Raw genomic sequence first — 17,689 nt, forward strand, 5'->3', positions numbered from 1 at the left:
GGGGGGAGCAGGAAGGGAGGGTGTGTGCCGGAGGCATCCCTAAAGTTATCAAAAAAGGTGGCTTCGAGCATTTTACCGTTCACATATTTGCATACCGTTTGATGTAGCTTTAATTTCAAAGCTAGTCTCAAACACTCAAGTGTATATCTTAACAGAAAGAGCCAGGAATTGCAAATGTGCTTGCCTCAAAGACTCAGGAGTCCAGTCCCGGGCAGGAAATAAAGTTCCAAGCGGCTTTGATGTGCTTCCTACTCTTTTCCCCAGCTCTGGTCATTCATCGCCAGGGCAGAGACCACCTTCCCTGAATTTAACCAAACGCCTCACACGTGGGAGCCAAGTGGTAGATTTAATTCCAATGAGCTCCCCAGCCCCATCAAATTAGTTACTGTCGGTTTAAGCTCAGCTGGGACCCCTGTGTATTTTGCGAATACGGAAAGGAATGTTGCACATAAATTGGGGAAAGGGGGTGGGAAGGGACAGGGGACACAGGCCGCGGAGAGTAAAAAGCCTTGGCGGCGTGGTGAGAGCGTGTTTCTTTTTTTAAGCCATTCGTTTTAGACTGAAGAATATCAAGCCAGTTCAGGTCATTTCCTGAGTAGCACTGCAAGTTAAAACAAGATCCAGAAAATCTATTAATCTTTAATTGCGCTGCCTCCAGAGTGGGAGCATGAGGCGGGTGGGGTGCAGGGCTGGGGAAGACTGGGGGAGGGGGTTTGTCGAAAAGCAAATGCCTACGAAACCAGAGCTCCCGACCTCAGCTGTTTCTTACCTCACTCAGCTCCGCCGAGGACTCGTTTCCATATTTCATGGCAACTCCAGAATTCATGACTGCACTTTTCAGAGGCGAGCTCCTCCTCCTCCAGGTCTCGGAGCTTGTGAGTTGGGCTTAACGGGCTCGATATCCACGGCTTGGTCCCTCCGGGCACATTTTAGTCTAGACAGCCATTTTCACCCAGGACAGTGGTGAAGCCCAAACGAAGGATGCAAGCACACCTAAAAGGAACAGAGCCGGCTCGCGTTTCACGGACGAGCCATTGCTGCAGGAGGCTGGGTGGCGTGGCGCGCTCGCAGCTGCTGCAGCGGCCGAGCCAGCGCGGGGAGCCGCCCGCGCGCGCCCACCGCCGGGTCCCGGGGCAGTGCCACCCTCGGCGCCACCTAGCCACTCCTACGATGCCTCGCCGCCCCCCATGACCAGGCTGGAGGGCACCTCCCAGAAGGATCTGGCACTCTAGAGGGATTAGGCGAGCTCCCGAACAAACCCGGGCGGGCGGCTGGGCGAGGAAGGTCCGCTCCGCGGGTGCCGGGGAAGGAAGGAAAGCTAGAGAGAGCTCGAGCCCCGCTGCACTTCACGCCGAAGTTTCCCTTTTGAATCGTCTGGAGTTGTAAGTGGTTTCTGATTGAACACAGCTGTCTAGCTGCTGGCTACAGGGTGCGCGGAGGAGGCGGGGCCAGAAAGAGAAAAGCAAAAAAAAAAAAAACCGCAGGAAGCCGAGCAGAGGAGACCGTGTGGGGAGAGCAGGCATCCTTTTAACTCTGCGATAGTAATCGCAGGACCCAAGCCCATGAGAGAGAAGAGAAACAGGAAAAGCCACCTGAGTAATTGTGCAGAACCGCCCAATCTTGCCTTCTGGAAGCCACTTTCCATGATTCAGTAAAGTCAAGACAAATCTGAATACATCAGGCAGAGCTGTGCACTTCTCGTAGTACATTAAAATTTTACAAGAGTGCGGGGCGGTCATTTTCTCTGATCAGTCTAAAGTCAACGCCGAGGGTGTAAATTCATTGTCAAACTCCCTCTCTGTCGCTGGGGGGCAGATCGGATTACACTTTCTGTATGTTCATAATAAAGATTAAGATGCCCCATCCCTTGAAAGATGTAAGACAGACTCGAATTTCCGATCGTCCCCAACCCTCAGACAGTCCTTAAAAATGTTACATTTCCCATCCTCTTCAACTCCAACCCCCAAACCTTCCTTTAAAATCTTACTGCTCATCTGAGCAGAGCTAGATTTGTATTTCTGGGGCTTGGAGTATGAATCACGAAAAATTTAAGGGACCGTTATATCTAGTGGACTCCTGGAATCAGAGCTCCCCTTCATCCCAAACATGAGAGTTAAAAAAAACAAGGGGGGAGGCAGCCTAGGATTTTCTCTCCATAAAGGTTAAAGTCTCATTGAATTTGACATGCACTAAAAATGTTCTGATCCTTTAAAACAGTAGGTCTGCAGAATTGTTTAGGAGGCCTCATCAGCCTCTCTCTAGACAATGGGAACAAAATGTCTCCACCCCCAATAACAGACCTTGGCATTTCCTGAAGACTTCTACAAAAAAACCATTGTATTGTTAATTTCCAAGGTCTTTTTTTTTTTTTAAATCAAATAGAATGTTTATTTTGCTCTTGAAGAAGGAGCAAAGGGCTTGACTATTTGCATATACTTTCTTACTCATCTTCCTTCCTGTTGAGTTCATTCACTGCCTGATGGTGGCACTACTGGCTGCTTTTTGGAGCTTTGGGTCCTACCTTCTGGAGCACTGCCGAACGAGATAGCACATGGGGACAAACTGTTCTTCATGGGGAAGGGTGAGAAAGCCACATTATTTTACTTATTTTTTCATTAAAACTTGTTGAGAACTGACTGTGTGCTTGAAAATGGAGATGGTGGCGAAAGAATAAAATATAAAGAAGACTCAAGCACTAACTCTGTCCATAAGGTGTTTGTAGTGTCATAAAACATAAATAGAAATAACAATTCTAGATAGAAAATGATATTTGCCATAAAAGCAGTACAAATGAAGGTCTATTGTAGTTCAGAGGAGGAAATAGGGTTATGGTTGGGCAATGTGGAAGAGAAGACTCTGAAGGAATCTCAAGAGAGGTAGCATGTACATTGATCTTTGAAGAATGGCCGAGCTCAGCAGATATGGGGAGCAAGGAGAAGGTATCCCAGGCAGTGGGACCACTATGAGAGAAAGTGTGGATGGAGACTGGCATGTGCAAGGTACAGGTGGGGAATGGCAGGTGTTCTGTTCTGAAATGGAACCTGGATAAGATAAGTGAATGGAAGCCAGACTGTAGACAGTTTTGATTGCCAGGCTAAAGAAATGGGATATCTAACAGGCTATGGAGAGCCACTAAAGGTTATTTGAGCACAGAAATAATAGGATCAGAGATGTGCTTTTAGATAGTCTAGTAGATTTGTTATCACACTCATGGGTAACTAACACGAATTCAAATAGACTAGGGTTGAGTGTTTAAAGAAACATATTTTAAAAGAAACTAGTGAAGATATTTAAAGAAGTGTATTTTTCATACTAGATGGCCCCTAAAACCAAGCAGATGACTTCATGTGGTGTTCAACCAAAAGAAAAGTGGTCTGTCCCAAAAGTAGAGGAAAAATTGGCAGCATTAAACTTATTAAGAAGTATTATTTCTGAAGATTCTACTTTATGAACAATATAAGGCATTTTTAAGAGTAATGTTGACAAGATGGGATTTTCTTTTTAAATAATGACTTTAATACTTGACCCCCACATATGATGCAACTCCATCCACTACAGTCTGCCAGCAGTAAGTATGGTAAGTTGAAAGTGGGAAATGAACTTGCCAACTGGACTACCCCATCAGTCCAGTAAGAAGATAAAAGGGCCTTAATTGAGTCGGGGCAATGGAAATGGACAGGAGGGAGTAGATGTGAGAGATTTTATAGAAAGAGAGTAGACAGAAACTGGTGGAAAGAGAAAAACTTAAAAATGACTTGTTGATATAGAACTTGGCTGAACGGGGTTTTGGGCAGTGTCTGCAATAAAAATGGGGAGTCCAGAGAAGAAATAGATTAAGGAGGAAACTACATTTAGGATATCATAAGTATGGGGTGACATCTGGATATTCAAGTGGAGATGTTCAGCAGGAAGCTTGAAATGAGCTATAGTGATAAGACAGGGTCGAGATGGAAATAGAGGTTCAGGGTTACCCCTATTAGAATAATAAATGAAACTGTGAAATCAGGTAAGTTTGCCAAGGAAGAGAGAACAGAGGAAAGAGTAGTCTGAGGATATTATCTTAAGGAAGGTCTTTTTCATGAAGACAAGAGAATATAAAGGAAATGATGGGGAGGGCCAGTTAGAGAAACAGGAAGATAACCAGGAGAACTCTGAGTCCAGGAAAGATGTTGTCAAGACAGAAGGGGCAGCATCAATATTATATGCTACAGAATGGGGAGAAGCCTGAAGACTCATAAAAGAGCATTTCGAAGATATTAATGTCTTTCAAGTAAATTTCTACAAAGCTAAGGAGACAGAATACAGATTAGACAAGGAAGTAGAAGGAACTGGGGCAGTAACTCTGCACTACTTTTTCCATCAATTTGATGGTAACAGAAAATCAGGAGATAGGGTAGTTTATTAAGAAGGTAAGAAATGTTGACTACAGAGTAAAATAGGCATATTTGTAGTCTGGGGATAAGGGAAATCTTGAAGATACACCAAGAGAAGGGAGATGGAGTAAAATTCCTAAAAAGGGAAGGGGAAAAAAGGGCCAAGGACAAAAACCATAAGATGAGTTTAAGAGTAGGCTTGGAGAGGAGGAAGATACTGATGCACCTTCCTAGGAGACCAGGAATAGTTAGAAGAGCTAGAGAATTTACAGACTAGTAAAGAGAATACTTCACACATCACAATAACTAATAGCACATATTTGAAGAGTCATCCAATGTCCTCTGTGTGATTGTGGAAGGGTAATAGAGTCTAATAATAACATAATCAAATGTTAAGGAAAGGAAGACCACAAAATCGTCAATGCAAAGAGAACATAGCTGTGATCCCCACTCCTGAAATTGTTCAAGCATAGGGTAAAGGCCATGGAGACACATCGAAAACCAGTGGTATGTAAAGTATAGCTTCATGCAATGAGAGAAGTCCAAATTAGTTTTCTTCTAATCTAAGATTCTATAAATGAAGGAGTTTTTGTTGTTGTTATAACTTAAATGTTTTGTGACTTCTTTCACCTCTTAGTCTGGTCAGGAATTAGGCTGGGAATCTCAACTATCAAGAAAGCTAAGATATTGCTGTAGATAAGAATGCACCTGGGTCAATATCCTAAAATGCAAGAAGCTCCTCAATGTGTCATCTCAGCACACCAAAGGGGAAATAAAGCCCCAAGTGCATTTACAATGAGAAAAAATTCTCAAGATTAGTGCTCACTCTAGTTTACTAAGTATATAACTATGCATGCCTACAAACCCTTTCATGCTGTGGCTGCCTCAACATGATCCCTCTAGAAGAGCTTCTCCAAGTTCTGCTTCAGCAGAGAGTAGGTTCCTATTGAAACATGTGAGCAAGAGGTGGCAAGGGACTTCATCAAGATCAGGGAGCAGGTCTGAGAGAAAGCGGAAAAGCTGTTTTCTGACGGGGCAAAACTCTGGGGCCTGGATTCCCCTCCTTCCTGGGCCTTGTCTTCCTTCGAGGCTAATCTCTTCTCATTTGGTCTCTGGGAGAAGAAGAGGAAGCAGCAGTAGTCCTGGGAGAGTTTCTGGGAAAGCAGAAATTGCTGTTTGCATGAGTGGATGGGTCTATGCACCAAATGCACACTGAGTACACATCGCCTTTCTGCTGTTGGGGCAATCTGGCCCTTGTATGTATGACTTCTGACCTCAGTGAATTTCTACACAGCAAGGATTCTATTCTGGGTTTTTACCCTCTATTGGCAATAAATATCACATTAATTGAAGCAATCTTGGGTAAAAGTCTTGGACTTCCAGTACTAAGGACCTTGACTGAATCTTTGGGACTGGCTGAACTAAGCCCTCTCTATACCCCTGTGATGTCCAAGCCACCCTTGCCTGCCGCAGCAGTCCATTGTGCTGTTAATCCTGTCCTCCTCCAGCCCACACAAGGACTCAAACTCCAAAACTGCTGCCTTCTCTCCTTGACCCTTTTAAGCTAAACACAACCTTGATTTTACGCAACCTCAGATTTTAGGAAGAAATCAGTCTTGTTAAGCTAATTCACACAAAGGTGAAAAATACACATAACCTTCTCAACCAAGCCCAAAGCATTTACACTGTAAAAAAATAAAGCTTTGAAATAATGCTAAATTGGTGGGATTTCCTGAAGAAGAAAGTGACTTTTCAAGGGAAAGGAGTATTTCAAAATGAGGAGATGGCAGGAAGCCCTAGACCTCTAAGTCCTTGAGGGTTATAAAAATCAGGGAGCCCTCAAAGTATACACTTAAGGATTTCCTGCTCTAAATCTATAGCTCACCCCACTCTCTCACTCTCCTGAGTATAGAAATGCCCTTCCCATCCCAACTCCTGTGGCCCTCTGTTCAATCACTGAACCACCTCTCCTTTCAGGCTGTGGACCAGACGAGAGTCCCAAGCTGGGGGCCTGCAGGAAGCCTCAATGGCCTGCACCATCACAGACATCTTTTCCTCCAGGTGCCACAACACAAAAAAATTCAGGAAGCATTGCCCTGGATCATTCTTGTCTTGGTCTCTGTGTCCTCAGAGAACAATATTGAAAACCTAGAAGAAACTCTACGATCACTGAGCTCATCCCTGCATCCCACTTATATAGGTGAGGATATGCAGGATTAGCAGGTTTGTGGCATTCATTCAAAAAAAGAAAAGTATCCCTTGAGTGCAGACATTGTGCTATGCCTTGGGATTCAGTGGTATATGAGGCAGAAAAAAAAAATGCTTGTTTTCATGCTAGCCTGCTTGGTGGAAAATGATTAATAAACAAAAAAGATAGTTACAGTTTGTGATGGGCGTTATAAAGGAATTAAACAGGAGCTATGATGACGGAGAGCAGGCCCCTTAAATGAAGTAGTCAGAGAAGGCCTTGATGAGAGATATTTCAGCATGAAGGTCAAGAAGAAGCCTACTAGGCAGAAAGTAAGGGAAGATGGCCAGGTGGAGAGTAGAGCAGGTACAAAAATCTTGGGGGCAGGAAAGGGCTTGACCTTTTCAATAAATTTCAATAAACTTCAAGTTTTATATTTAGTTTGAATTTAAATTTAAAGGTAGTATGATGAAAAAGATGATGGACGAACCAGACCATGGTATGCGTACGGTATGTGTAGGCCATAGATTTCATTCTGTGTGCATGGAGATGCCACAAGAAGACTTTAAACAAGGCAGAGACATGATCCAATTCGTGTTTTTTTTTTAAAAGGTAAATTTATTCCTGTACAAAATTTACAACTAGGTAACCTAAAAAATAGACAATATAAATTTCCTCTTTTATAAAAGTATTCCTGTGAATAAATGAAGATGAATTGATAGAATTATAATATCTATATTTTGAAACCTCTAATGAATTAATAAATTTAAGAATAAAGCACAATGCTTCCGGGTATTTATCCAAAAAAACCCAAAACAATAATTCATAAAGATCTATGCACCCCGATATTCACGGCAGCACAATTTACAATAGCCAAGATATGGAAGCAACCTAAATTCCCATCAAAAGACGATTGGATAAAGAAGTTATGGTTCATACATATACAATGGAATATTACTCAGCCAAAAAAATGAAATCCTATCATTTGCAATAACATGGATGGATCTAGAGGTTATTGTGCTGAGTGAAATAAGTCAGACAGAGAAAGATAAACACCATATGATTTCACTTATATGCAGAATCTAAGGAACAAAAAGAACAAACTAATCAAAACCAAACTCACAAATATAGTGGACAATTTGGTGATGGACAGAGGGGAAGGGTGTTGGGGAGCTTGGAGAATGGGATGAAAGGTTAAAAAAGTACAAATTAGTAGTTGATAGATGGTCACGGGGATGGGGAGCACAACATAGGGAATGCAGTTAGCATTAATATGATGGCTAGGCGGAGGGCCAGGGGAGGGAGGGAGCAATTGGGGTGATCGTTTTATCAACTGTATAGATGTCTAACCAATGTACTCTATACTTGAAACTAATTAAAATAAATACATTTTAAAAAGGAATAAAGCACAACATCACAAAAAGACATACAATCAAACACATGACTTCTGATTGAAGAATATAAAACCATCTATGAAACCATCTTAGCAGTTTTTAACATGAAGGAAACCTGTTACATTTCTCACAGGGATGCAATCAGCAAAATCCAGACTATAACTCTATATGGAAATCTGGTTTCTTTAACAAATAAAGTATAAAGGGGAAAAAGTGAGTGAATGAGTGAGATATTAATGGTAGGGGAACCCTATAGACATATCGGCCAATTGCAGTATGTGGTCCTTATTGGGATCTTGAATCAAACAAACTGACTATAAAAAATTATGATTTATATGAGATATTCAGAAATATACTTTTTGGATGTTTGATGACATTAAAATTATTAATTTTTAAGATGTATTAATGCTCTTGTGGTTATATTTAAAAGGAGTCTTTAACTTTTATAGATATATATATTGAAATATTTAGGGGTGAAATGATATGATGTCTGGAATTTGTGTCAAAAATGGACTGGCATGGATTGATAACTGACTTGATAAACTGGGTGGCAGGTATATGAGATGTCATGCTACTCTCTTTACTTGCATATGTTTGAAAATATTCATAACAAAGAAGTTGAAAAAGGATAATTTTGTCTTTATGTAAAGAATGGGTTGTGGTGCCATAAAAGTAAAGCAAGGGAACCTCTTAAGGCTATTGCAGTTGTCCAGGTAAGAGGATGCCTGTGGCTTGAAACTCAATGAAATCAATGAATGATGAGAAATGGTTGAACTTGAGATATATATATGTAAAATTGACCAGGACTTGGTGAATGATTGGGCGCAGGTAATGAGACAGAGAGGAATCAGATGACTACCAGTTTTGGGGCTGAACAATTGTGGGGAAAGACTGGGTTTGAGAGAGCGATCAAGGGTTCAGTTTTTGACACATTAAACTGGAGATTCCTATTGACATCTAAGAGGATGTTAATAGCAGTAGGATAAATGAGTTTTGGGTTCAGGGGAGAGTTAGGCTAGACATATAGATTTGGAAGTCATTAGCATGTAACGATAATTGATGTTGAAAGCTAGAACACATGAGGTCACTTATAGAGAGAGACTACAAACAGAGATGCAGTTCCAGGACTTATCATTGAAATGCTCCAATTTTTCCAGGTTGAGTAGAGGAAAAGAATCAATAAGAAAAATCAAGAAAAAGCATACTCTGAGGAAGAGAAAAACTAAAAATGTGACATCACATATTTTAAGAGATGAGTGTCTTAAGGAGAGTGGCAACCTATATGGAATGCTGCTGAGAGTTCAAAAAGATTGACAGCAAAGAAGTGTTCTTTGATTGTGAGATTACTGGTGATCTTGAGAGAAGCAATTTCATTAAGTGATGGAGATGGATAGAAGCTAGATTATTGTGGACTGAATAGTAACTCGGAAGTGAAATAGTCAAGAGAGCACATGAAAATGACCTTTGAGAAGCATGTTGCCCAAAGCCTCACTACTGCTGAACTATCTAGTGAGATCTTGAGTCAAAGTCCTAACTTCTACTACCAAGCTTTTCTCCCTTTACAGTGCCCCATCAGTGAAGTTAGCTTGGAGTCCCTTGGCTGGGATTAGAGACTCTGAGTTGTTAGTATAGTGGATCCCTCCCTAAACTGATAACTGAAGTCTGTTATACCATGCTGGGTCTTCACCTTATTGTTTAAGAAATTGGCTACATTGCTTTTAGACCTAGCGACTTACTGCTGTGGAATAGATGGAATGCAGTAGCTAATCTGATTAGTCTGTGCTTAAAACTTGCTAAGAAAAGAAATACTTGAGAACTATTCTAGATTAAATCTCACACATAAACAAAACTCCAGCCTTCTCCAACTGCAGATATAACTCAAACATTAAGAAAGCACCCCTGTGGTATTTGTTTGTCTCATTAATCACATTCAGAGACTGCTTTACACTCAACCTAGTCATTGTAACAACCTGAGTCTTTTGGCATCAGCATCCCTGACATTATCAGTGGGGAATTCCTAGTTGAGATTCATTACTTTATGCAGGTATCATGTGATGCTTCGAAACCCTTCTTGTGGTCTGATATTTTGGAACTCAAAACTTAGTATTTTGTCATCTTGTCTTAAATATTCAGAGTATCTGTCAAAACTCTTTACTCATTTGTTTTCCAAATTTCTTTAAACTATATCAAATTATCTGTGGAAATGAAAAATAATCAGTGGAGATTAGGGATTTGGAAATCCAAGAAAGTTAAAAAAAACTTTTAAATCCTCCCAAGAGTACTTGGATATGGCCAATCTCCTGGAGAGGCAAAAGAAAAATATACATTAAGCAGATGCATGAAAATAGATATAGAAAATTTAGAAAACATGCTTAATTAAATAAATTCCACATGCCTGCCACTGTTTGTTTCTGGAGCTGGTTGGGAGGCTAAAACAGCATTATCCATTAGTGTCTTTTAGCTAGAAAATGTTGCAGCAGCTGCCCCAAATGGGCAGAGAAATAATTACTATAATATAATGCCTCATAGACCTCATAATAAAAGAGGTAGTTCACCGGGCATTGTACCAAGCTGACAGGAGAAGGAAGATCTGAGGCACAAACTGGGGAAAACCATCATCCCAGACTCTGAGTCTGCAAGTGCCAGCGGATGGGCTGCTATGGGACACGTGGAGGCATGAGGAGCCAGCTCTTGCCTATATCGGTAAGTAAACTTCCCTCTCCCGGCCATCCTCACATGTTTTCCACAGTTGCCACGTGAGCTCAATCATTCCCTCTTTAAACGACATCTCTAGCCATGGCCCTTCCTTGTGTTTAACGTGAAATCAGTTAATGTTTTTTCATGTAACTATCAGGCCCTTTTGTTAGGTCTTGCCATCACCATAAATCATGTCTAAAACTGAACTTGTCACTTCCACCAAAAACTGGCTTTAATTTCAGTTTACGAATTTCTATAAATAGAACTGTAGTTTCCAGTCTAATAAGTTTGGAGTCATTATCAGTTCCCTTCTTCATCTCTTCTACCAGTCATTTAGCCCTTTCTTCTCCACTTGCTCTCCACTTTTACTGCTAGCAGCATCTTCTAGGCCTTGTGTCTGTATTTTGGTAACTACAACTTAATGATATTACTCAGCTAAAAATCATTCTGTATACTCTACCCAGCTATTTTCCCCAAAATAGAGCTTTCCATCATGTCATTGTACAAGTAAATCTTTTTAAAGATATTATTTTAAGCTTTATTGGGGTATAATTTACATACCTTAAAATTCGTCTTATTTATTTATTTATTCATTCATTCATTTATTCATTCGTTCGTTTGTTTCCAGTATACAGTACATTGGTTAGACATTTATATAGTTTATAAAATGATCTCCCTAATTCCTCTTTCTCTCCTCTGGCTCTCCACCTAGCCGTTACATTAATTACAGTTCCCCAAACCCCCTCCTCTCTGGCTGTCATAAAATTCACCTTTTAACATGTATAATTCAGTGGTTTTTAGTATATTCACAGACTTATGCAATCACCATCACTATCTCGTTTAGAACATTTTCATCACCCCCAAAAGAAACCTATGCTCATTAGCAGTCACTCCTCATTCATCCCAACCACTAAATCTATTTCGTGTCTCTATGGATTTGCCTATTATGGGCACTTCATATATATGAAATATAATAATATGTGGAACTTTGTGTCTGGCTTCTTTCACTTAGCATAATATTTTCAAGGTTCTTCCACATCGTAGTATGTATCGGTACTTCATTCCTTTTTATTGCCAAATAATATTCCATTATATGGTTACGCCACATCTTGTTTATCTGTCATCATTTAATGGGCATTTGAGTTGTTTCCACTTTTTGGCTATTATAAACATTGGTGAGTAAGTTTTTATATACATGTGTTTTCAATACTCTTAGGCATATACTTAGGAATGAAATTGTTTGGTAATAGGGTAATTCTATGTTTAACATTTTGAGGAACTACCAAATTGTTGTCCAAAATGGCTGCACCATTTCACATTCCCACCAGCAATGTATGAGGGTTTTAATTTCTCTACATCCTCTCCCACACCTATTGTCTGTCTTTTTGATTACAGGTACCCCTGCTTTTCAAAAATTCACTTTATACCACTTTACTTTTACATAAGACCTACATTAGTACCTGTTTTTGCTAACCAAAAGAAATCCAAAGAGGATTTTTGCTGTTACAATAAAGGTAAAAAGCAAAAATAGCATTCAGCATTTGTTTTACAGTGAGCAGTTACAGAGGCAGCTCATACCTGGAGCAGCGAGACTGGCACCACCAAGCTCCTTCCCTGGGAACCACACTCAGCATCTCAGCAGCAAGCTGTCATTGCTTTGAACTGTGTTTTTGAGCATCTGTGCTCTATCTCAATTTATTTTGTACATCTGTTAGCAAGGAGTGTCCCAAGTTAATTGCTTCCTTGCTTTATGCCATTTAGGTTTACAAAAGGTTTCAAAGGAATGCACTACTTTGGGATAGCAGGATTCCCCTGCTATCCCAAAGTAGTGCATTCCTTTGAAACCTTTTGTAAAGTGGGTATGAAGCCATCCTAGTGGGTATGAAGTTGTATCTCATTGTGGTTTAGATCTGCATTATTTTAATGATTAATGAGGTTGAGCATCTTTTCATGTGCTTATTGGTTATCTGCTTCTCTTCTTTGAAGAACTATTTAAATCCTTTAGCCACTTTAAAATTGGCTTATTTTTCTTTTTATTAAGTCATAAGAGTTCTTGATATATCCTGGAGGTTAAACCCTTATCACATATAAATTCACAAATATTTTCTCCTGTGGGTTGCCTTTTCAATTTTTTAATAGTGCCCTTTGAAGCACAAAAGTTTCTAATTTTGATGAAGTCCCATGTATCTATTTTCCCTTTGGTTGCTTATGTTTTTAGTGTTATATCTAAGAAACTATTGCTTAATGCAGAGTCACAAAGATTTATTTCTATACTTCTAATAATTTAATGGTTTTAGTTCTTACATTAAGTCTGTGATCCATTTTAAGTTAATTTTTTAATATAGTGTGAGGTAGGGTCCAACTTCATTCTTTTGCCGTGGATAGCCAGTTATCCCAGAACTATTTATTGAAAAGATTACTCTTTTCCTCATTGAATTTTCTTAACACATTTGTCAAAATTTAATTGACCATAAATGCAAGTTTATTTCTGGACTCTCAATTCTGTTCTATTTATCTGTATGTCTACCCTTATGCCAGTACTCCACATCTTGATTATTGTAATTTTGAAGTAAGTTTTGAAATCAGAAAGTGTGAGTTCTCCAACTTTGTTCTTTTTTAAGATTGTTTCAGCTATTTTGGGTATCTTTTATTCCAATGTGAATTTTAAGATCAGTCTGTTAATGTGCAAATAAGCCAACTAGACTTTTGATAGGAATGAATGAGATCTGTAAAACAATTGGGGGAGTACTGACATCTTAGTGATATTGTCTTCCAATCCATGAACATGAGATGTCTTTGAATTTATTTAGGTCTTTTTAAATTTGTTTCAATGATATTTTATAGTTTTCAGTGTACAAATCTTATACTTCTTTTGTTAAGTTTATTCCAAAATATATTATTCTTTTAAATCTATAGTAAATGGAATTGTTTTCTTAATTTTATTTTCAGATTGTTCATTGGAAGTGTATAGAAATGTAACTAATTTTTGTATGTTGATCTTGTACCCTGAAATCTTGCTGAATTCATTTATTAGTTCTAATAATTTTATTTTTGTGGATTTCTTAGTATTTCATATATACAAATAATGTCATCAGCAAATAGACATAGTTTTACTCCTTCCTTCTGAATCTGGATGCTTTTTATTTCTTTTTCTTACCTAGTTGTCCTGGCTAGCACCTCCAATATAATGTTGAATAGAAATAAAATGAGCAGACATTTTTGTCTTATTCTTGATCTTATGAGGGAAAACATTAATTTTTTCATGATTAAGAATGATGTCAACTGCAGGTTTTTAATAGATGGCCTTTTTTTTATCCAATCAATTTAATCTCTTACTACTTGAATGGAAAACCTTTCTTTAATCACTGTGGTCTTCTTGCTATCCTTATAATTGATAAGCTTATTCCCATATCAAAACATGTCTTTTCCTCTTGCTCCTTCTCCTGCCTGGAATGTTCCCATTTACTTATCTAAATCTTGGCAACTCTTGAAGTCTTGGCCTGATATTGATCTTTCTCTTCTCTAAAGTCCTTCAGCATTTCTGGCCTTGATGGCGGCATTAAACACTAAGCTGCATAATGCTCCACTCAGTTAGTAAAAAAACAAAAACCAAAAAAGCAGGGCTAGTAGGGCTGTGTCTGTATTGGAAAATGGGAACAATTCGGGTCCAGTTGGTAAAAAACTAATGCCCCAAACCAAAGAGCGTCCACTCCCTGTTCGGCTACTGCCCAGGCTGCTTTTTCTTATCCTTAGAAACCACCAGGCCTTTCCACAATTTAGGAGCCATAGGACTAATGTTTGGTATAATCGAGGGCTTTAGAACCTCCCTCCATTGCTATGGCTAGTCCCCACTGTCAGGTTCTTTGAATAACACCCTTGGAGAAAAGAGATCATATTTCTTAAATGAAGACAGAATCAAGGAACACACTTCTTTATTAAAGAGAGACCCAATTTACATGGTTCCGTTAGACTATCATCATACTCTTTTGTAGAATTTCTAATAGCATTTGAATTAGCACCCCCAACTCCACTCTTTGAATATGAAATCCATTTCGTGTTTCATGTTCTTGACAATGTCAATCTCCTTTCCTTTCCTTTCTTTTCTTTCCTTCCTGCTTGTTTCATACTCATTGATCTTTTTAGGATTTCATGTTCCAGAATCAACCAGGCACAAAAACATATAGCTTATTTCCCCAGTTATCGGAAACACAACTATTTGAAAGCACCATCAGCCTTTTGTTGGCCCTTCAGAGCTTGTTATTTGAAAGCTAATGGCGCATGAGAAAGCTTGCACAGACTTTTGTCCAGACTAAAAAACTACTCTATTTCTCTCGCATATCCAAAATGATGTTTCTGCCTACCTTTGTTCACACTGGTCATGTTTAATTCTTTTCATTTGAAATTACTTTTCAAACACCTTCCATTACTGACACCAATGATATAAAGGGGAATGTATCACATGGGAAATAAAAGCTAATCTTAAGATACACTAAGTATTAAGAGATGCTTATAAGTATTAAGCATATTCTTTACATGCTGGATACAATTATTTATTTAGTGGGTGCTCAACAACTTATAGGTATTAGGTCAAACCTTATGAAATTGACATTTTCACAGAACATAAATAGTAAATAGCACTAATGTTAAACAGTTCAACATAATAATAAGTTCTGTGGCGCAAAGCCAGTTTAGAAAAGTCAAGTTTGAATTATTTAAATAATCTTAACAGCATCCATTTAAAAAATGACAGCAGAAGTTTGGAGTGATTAGATTATTTCTCCTTGTAAAGTATCCAGACACTGATGGACACAGAGTAGACTCTCAAGAGATGTTTCTGCTAATAAGTAGGAGAATCAACTTAACATTAGTCATATTCACAATCGAACAACTACAAAGATACCTCAAGAATATTGCTTAAAATTCTTTGTAGTATTGCTATGTGAATTAACAACTAGAACACAGAGAAAAAATAAATGTATAGGCCTAATGCTAGCAAAGGCAACTATATATTCTTGACAGAAATGAAGTCTCAGAAGAGTTGAATATTCTCCTAGAACTCATTTATATTTCTGTCATGATCCGATAAGTTCCAAGAGTGATAGAAACTACATTTCACATAGCCCACATGATCCCTGGCACATCTAATCTGCAATCTCCACTTTTAATTTACATCTGAAAAATGAACGAATAAACAACTAAAGGAATATAAAAGGCAGGGCCACATAAACAGTGCATAATTCTATTACACCTGATGCCCAGCTCTGAACAAATAAACTCCATTACTTGTGCTGGCTTTGTGTCAAAGAGAGTAAACTAAACCGCCCTCCCACCCATGGCAGATATGCAAAATCTGTCAAATGACACAGCTCATTCTAACCCACTGACTTCACACATACGTGCACACACACACACACACACAATCTCCAGGTTTTTATTTTAATAACATTCATTTTTAATTTAAGCAAAGGAAAATGGAAATAACACTGCCACAGAGGTAAAAGTATGGTGAAAATGTCTTCTTGGACAAAGCTTTTTTTTTTTTTATGAAAGAAACTGCCTATGTGGTTTCCCTGATTCCTCCTCAGTATTTAACCTAAATTAGATTCACTTCACTGGCTGTCTTCATCATATTTCATAAAACTGGGGACTATCCAAAAGAAATAAAAGGTGAGAGTTTTCCTTAAAGCAGGATGCTAGGTTTTGAACACATTTAGATAAAGTGAAGGAACGTGATTAAACCCACAATTCAAGATAATGATGAACTGAATGCTGGAACTCAGCTGCTTGATATACTTTAGCATATGAATTAAATTTTCTGTTAGCTAAACCACTTAAAAAAAAAAACAAAACTGTATTCAAGCATCTCCCTTCAGAGAATTGGCCATATGTGGAATTAACAGACTCTCGGGTCCACATGAGGCTTGGCTTGCAATTACTGAGTCTGCTGGAAAAGTGATTTTATTGTATCATATTAAAATGGACACTGGGGGAGTTATTTAAGCATATGACACTCTAATGGGCATGTCTATTTAATCAAATGTGCCATCATGCAAATATATACAGGTGTACCAGCAGTTGTATTCATGAGCAATAATATCAAAACGGGATGTGTATGGCCAGATGCTAAAGGAGGCACTTCAAATAAAGAGGCAAGTGCATGTGGCGATGATGAGAAAAGAGCCGTCATGATGTACAGCATGGATCTTCCTAAGTACATTCACAACTCTGCAGCAAAATGTTTTCCGTAAAACCTTCATTCTACAAATAGAATTTAAACATGGGATGGTAGCATATGGCCACGTAAATTGTAAACGCAATCCACATGTCTTCAACAATGCCAGTGTGGATGGGCTAATGAAGATGGGAATGGGGAAAGGTATGCTAGTAAGTTGGCTACCTCAGAGAACCCAGACGGGCCAGAAATTCCAGAGCCATTTTGTGACTAACAAAAGGAAAAATATGATCAGAATATAATTTCAGCTTTTATATTCATAGTCTTACAGACTTAAGATTTTATATAGCTTAAATATCAAAGATGCATTGGGAGACTTAAGTGCTTTATAAATCAGATAAGAAGGACAAAAGGGAAGCCAATCTATCATAATGAGGTGGAGGTCAGATGATTTCCAATTATTGATACCACACTGTAGAGAGATGGCTCGAGATGGATTTGTGAAGAAAATTATGTGATAAAGTCTTGCAGAGTTTAGTTAGCTTAGGAGGAGCTATATTTTGAGAATATCTGTCCCTTAGTACCACGCAGAATTGGTTCCATTACCCCTCTGGGTACCAAAATCCGAGAATGCTCAAGTCCAGTATATAAAATGGTGCAGTATTTGCATATAATCTACATACATCCTCCTGCATATTTTAAATCATCTCTAGATTACTTATAATACCTAACGCAATGTAAATACTATATAAATAGCTGTCATACTGTACTGTTTAGGGAATGATGACAAGAAAAATTTCTGTAGGTATTTAGTACAGACAAAACTGTGGTAGGCCTAACTACACAGTACACGTCAGCAACAACA

General features: G+C 38.7%; 1 protein-coding gene across 5 annotated transcripts in view; it reads right to left on the reverse strand.

The window, feature by feature from the left end:
• The window catches only part of MCC (MCC regulator of Wnt signaling pathway), a 376,346-nt gene that overhangs the window by 242,994 nt on the left and 115,663 nt on the right, over positions 1-17,689 (reverse strand). Inside the window, exons 1-2 of one of the 5 annotated variants that reach the window (XM_039848470.1) lie at positions 1,260-1,423; positions 770-993 (exon numbers count right to left, since the gene is read on the reverse strand). The exons of 3 other annotated variants lie outside the window; for them this stretch is intronic. In XM_039848470.1, coding sequence (XP_039704404.1) covers positions 770-826 — 57 coding nt within the window. In that variant the 5' untranslated portion in view covers positions 827-993; positions 1,260-1,423. Of the gene's footprint in view, positions 1-769; positions 1,424-17,689 lie in introns of those variants that run through there. One more of the 5 variants, XM_039848469.1, reaches the window with a different exon arrangement.

Source organism: Pteropus medius, unplaced genomic scaffold, assembly GCF_902729225.1.
Source record: "Pteropus medius unplaced genomic scaffold, Ma_sr-lr_union100, whole genome shotgun sequence".
In the NCBI taxonomy this organism is placed as follows: Eukaryota; Metazoa; Chordata; class Mammalia; order Chiroptera; family Pteropodidae; genus Pteropus; species Pteropus medius.